Genomic DNA, 4821 nt, shown 5'->3' with positions numbered 1-4821 from the left:
GCCCCCCCCCCCCGCCCCCATTACTGGTCATAGATAAGGGAAGAAGCCTTAGTTAACTCCTAGGCCACCAAGGATTGAGCAATTGCTTCTTAGAGAGCTGCAGCCAACCTCCCAGTGCTTGGTGGCATTGTGCTTTCTTCTTTCTTTCTAGCTAATGGAAACGTAATTGTTGAGAAATGTAGGCCTGTTTTGAAGGAGCTTCATTTTGTTCTGTTGGCTAACGACTTCATGTCATCTCTTCTCCTGTCCCTCACTCCATCATACAGGGCTTTGGCAAAGCTTACGCGGCTGCGTATCCACGTCAGCTATCTCCTTACCTCTGTCCTCCCTCACTTGGAGCTTCGTGAGATCGGGTTTGACTCAGAACAAGTGGATGGGATCCTGTATACGGTGCTGGAGGCAAATCACATACTGGATTGAGCACCAGATACTCTATATCCCCTTCTCTACCCTAGTCTTTCCTCCCTCCCTCTCAACACCTCCCTCTCTCTCTCTCTCTCTCTCTCAACACCTCTCTCTCTCTCTCTCAACACCTCACTCTCTCTCTCTCTCTCACCCTTATGCCTTACGTGGAGAATCTTTGAGTAAATCCTGGCTCTTAATCAGTCTGCCTCTTATTCAGTCTTGGTGTGGAGAAAGAGGCTAGTTAAATAGGCTTTCAAGAGTTCCAGGAATGGAAAAGCAGTAGTCACCAAACCAGGTGACCGGAAAGCTTTAGCTTTCATGACTCAGATACTTGGCCAATTTCATATCCTTTCTGAAATGATTTGTATTCGTTTAGGTTAAATCAGTCAGCAAATATTGGGTCCAGTGTACCAGGTGTTTGGGTTCAAGTGAAGAAGTATAACTCACAGTTTCAGCCTTCAAGGATCTAACAATCTAGCTGGAAACACAAGACATACACCAGGTTAACTGACTTGTACAGTGAGTGGTACAAACATGATAGAGAAGTTCTGGGGGAGGAAGGTCAAGGAAGGCATCACATCAGAAATGGGAGCTAAACTAAGGTTTGTTTAAAGAATGGGCATAACAACACAGTTAACAACGGTTGTTCTTTACATGATAGGACTATGGTTGATATTTTTTCCTTCTTCCTATCTTCCTGCCTTTCCAAATTTTCTATAATAAACCTGTTATTCTTCTTACATTGGAAAAATAAATCGTTTTTTAAAAAAATGAGTAGGCTTGGATTTAGATATCAAATGAAAGACTGTGAAAATATAAGGTAATTTTTATATTTATAATTTATGTTGTATTTAGCATTACCTCTGGAAGAATAACATGAAAGAAAGCATGGAAAAAGCTGGAATGTAAAACATGTGTCTGGTAGGAGTGATGGGTTAATGTAAAGGGAACTAAGGTTAAATCATGACCCACCTACCCACCCCCCTCTGTGGTATTTGCATTTTAATGAGGAATTCTTGAAAAAGAAATCTTCAAGGCTCAAAATTTTAAAATGTGTATCAGCACAACTATGGGGTTTAAGGTAGTGGGGGGGGAGGTATTTTAGAGCAGTGAGATCTATTTGATATCCCTCAGAATACACCTCCTACCTACTCTTCAGGCGAGTGCTGATGAGGGGTAGATCTCACATTATCAGAAATAATAGTAAAACTTACACTCTTTTAAAAGTAGACATTTTATTTATTCATTTCTTTATAGTATTTATATAGTGCATACTCTCCGGAGAGTTCAAGGTACTCTTCAAAAGACTTTGACCAATGAACACATAAAAATATACCAGCAGTGAAAAATAGGAAGTAATGGAGAAAAGGGAGGAGGTGGGATCAAGCAGTCGCAAAAGGATTAGCTAGTCCGGAGGGATGTTTTGGGTGGTCGTTTTATTTCTCCTCTGCAGAGTCACTTCAGAAGACTCTCCCAAACTTACTTGAACTTTTTAAAAAGGAGGCCCATCATAGATATTCCAGTGGGACTGCAAGGGAGTAACGGGGAGGCTAGAGCCATGCTTCACCAGTAGAATGAGTGCTGAGAGATCGCCCCGCCCCCTTCCCTCACCTCTCTGCTGGCTCTTGCCTGCCATGTGATGAACTCTCACGTCAGACAGACCATGATATGGAAGGCCCTGGTTGTCTAAATGTAAGTTTACTGAGAGAAGGCAGGTAGCACATTCATCCATTCTCTCTGGGATACTTGTTCTCCAGATGAGGGCTATGAAACTGTGGGACTTTGCACAGATAGGGACAACGTGGAGGGGAGGGTGGTGCAGGGGGGAATTCAGAGCATTGGAGATTCAGCCTGAGAGAGGTGATGTGGGCGGGGCGGGTGCTGGGTCAGCGGTGGAGCAGAGTAGGAAGGAGGTCAGGCAGTTGGGCTTCAAAATGAGCAAAGGGGAAACAGTTTAACTCAACTCTACGTGTGCTTACTCTCAGCCCATTTCCTAGTCTGTGGCCTCAACCCCAAAGTGCTCCTTCCAGCAAGAGTTAGCTGTGCGAGTTCATTCCCTGCAGTACCAAAGCTACCTCTCTGTTACCTGTTTACAATGAAACCTTACCAGCGTGAGGTCCCTTTAAGCAAAGTTAAATGCAGCAGTGGAGCGATTGAAAAGTGTCACCCAGCCTTAGCAGAGGTTATGACGTAGCGTGGAGGCAAAAGAAAAAAAAGTGGGTGCCTCATTCTGGCTATCCTGTTAGGTTAACATAATCATGATTCTCCTTCAGTTTTTCATTTCCACAGTCAACACTTAGGTCCTTACTACCTCATGCCTTCCTAATTGAAAGATTCCTAGCTGGCCTCCCTTGTCTCCAATTCTCGTTCATTCAGTCTACTCTACTCTCTGTCACTAAATTGCTTTTAATGACCTCATCAAGTTAGGCCTCTGCTCAACGACTTGCCAGCGCTTTCAGTTGCCTGCTGAGTGCAGTACGAATTCCCATCTGGCTTCAACCCTGCTCTCTAGACTCTTCCAACATTCCAAATGCCAACCGTGTTCCATCCAAACTGAACTAGTTTTCGGTTTCTGAACCTGCCTTGAGATTTTCTCCTTTTCCATCTTTGCCGTGCTCCATCCCCTTTGCCTGGAATATTTTCCTTCATTATCCTTCCTTTGGCTCTAAAATCACCTTTTTTCCTGAAAATTCCTCCGATTAACCTAGCCAGGTACGACATTTTCTTTGGACATGCAAGTTTTGTGTCACTTAGGCTCTTATCACAAGTGTCCTTATCCTGTGCTCCCCATTAGAAAGCTCCACATTCAAATAAATTCAACTGCCGACTTGACATTTACACTTCTATGTCTCACAGACATTTCAAATAAAACATGTTAAAAAGAAACAGTGACACACACACCCTGGAACTGTTCCTTCCCCCAATTTTACTCATTTTAGAAAATGGCACCTCCACCCACCCAGTTGCTTAAGCTAGAAACCTGGAAGTCATCCTTAATTTTCCTCCTCTAGTCCCACACATCCAGTCTGTCAGAAAGTCGGTCAATTCTGTCTTCAAATTGTATCTTGACTCCACTCATTTTTACCACATCTACCTTAGTCCAAACTACCATCATCTCCCATAGATAATTGCAAGTCCTAACTGGTTCCTTGCTTCCCCTCTTGTTCCCACGATTGTCTTATCACTACAGCCAGAGTGATTTTTTTTTAAGAAGTACAAATCAGAGCATGTGACTCCCTGCTTAACGCCCTTCCACTGCTTCTCATCACACTTAGAATAAGACCCACACTCCTTACTATGTCCTACAAGAGCCCTGCCTGTTCCTTCTACTCAGTCTCCTGCAACGCTTCTTCATATCTCACTTTTCCCCTTGCTCACTGTGCTTTTCCCACAGAAATAGTTCAGGCTCTTACTTAAATAGAGCCTTTCCCCATACTGTTTCCTCTCTTGGAATGCTGTGTGTCCAGTCTTGGCATGGTGGACTCTTCCTCATCCTTCAGGCCTTAGCGTATCAACTTTCTCAGACAGGCCTTCCCCAGCAGCCATTTTTCTCTATCTACCCAATTCTGTCACTTTTTCCTGTTTTGTTGAATCCATAGCACTTCTCACAATTTGCAGTCACATATTTGGCCGTTTAATTTCATGTATTCAACAGATATTTATTGGGTACCTACTGTGTGCTGTGTGATATACAGTGGAGAACACAACACGCAGTTTCTGTCTTCCCTCACTTCCATGAGGGGAAGGGCCACGCCTGTTTTTTCCAATCACTGTACCCCAGAGCTTATCATGGTACCTGGTATATAGTAGATGATCAATGGTTGTTACTGAACAAGTTAATGATGGAAACTGTGTTTTGTTCATATCTGCATCTCCCTCAAGAGCCTGAAACAGTGCCTCGTTTGTAGAAGGGGTTAGATAAATACAGTATGAGTGAGGTAGATAACAATCCTGGGCATTAAATTCCGAAAATGAAAGCCTGAGACAGTAAGTGCTACAGGTTATGGGAGGCCTAATGTTTCTCTTTAGCTGATCTTTGATTTGGATAATTAGAAAGGCTATCGAGGAGAAAGGGAATACGGGTGACAAATATTTGAATATTATCACAAGGAGGCTCCCTGGATTTCAATTTTAAAATACTGAAAATTACAGAATGTAATCAGAAGAAGTTTATAGAGACCAGATCTTGAGAATGAGAAGTCAAAGGGAAAAAAATTCTGAGGAATCTTCTGCTCATTTTCCCAAGAGCAGTGATAGTTTATTTCAAGGGAAGAAAGAGGAGCTATCCTCTTTCAAAGGACAGACAGAACACACCTCAAGGAAATACAGTCATACCTCTTTACCTCGTTTTATTGCGCTTTGCAGATGCTGCGATTTTTTTTTTTCTTACAAACTGAAGGTTTGTGGCAACCCTGT

The 4821-nt window shown here is 42.9% G+C and overlaps 1 protein-coding gene across 2 annotated transcripts in view; it reads left to right on the top strand.

Moving 5' to 3' along the window:
- Positions 1–1173, top strand: part of MORC4 (MORC family CW-type zinc finger 4) — a 51446-nt gene extending 50273 nt beyond the window's left edge. For both annotated transcript variants that reach the window (XM_007456697.1, XM_007456696.1), the window contains exon 17: positions 267–1173. In XM_007456697.1, coding sequence (XP_007456759.1) covers positions 267–347 — 81 coding nt within the window. In that variant the 3' untranslated portion in view covers positions 348–1173. The remainder of the gene's footprint in view (positions 1–266) is intronic.
- The last annotated feature ends 3648 nt before the right edge of the window (positions 1174–4821 follow it).

This window comes from Lipotes vexillifer, unplaced genomic scaffold (assembly GCF_000442215.2).
Source record: "Lipotes vexillifer unplaced genomic scaffold, Lipotes_vexillifer_v1.1 scaffold1728, whole genome shotgun sequence".
Classification (NCBI taxonomy): domain Eukaryota; kingdom Metazoa; phylum Chordata; class Mammalia; order Artiodactyla; family Lipotidae; genus Lipotes; species Lipotes vexillifer.
The sequence above is the reverse complement of the archived record's forward strand: the minus strand, read 5'-3'. Positions and strand labels throughout refer to the sequence as shown.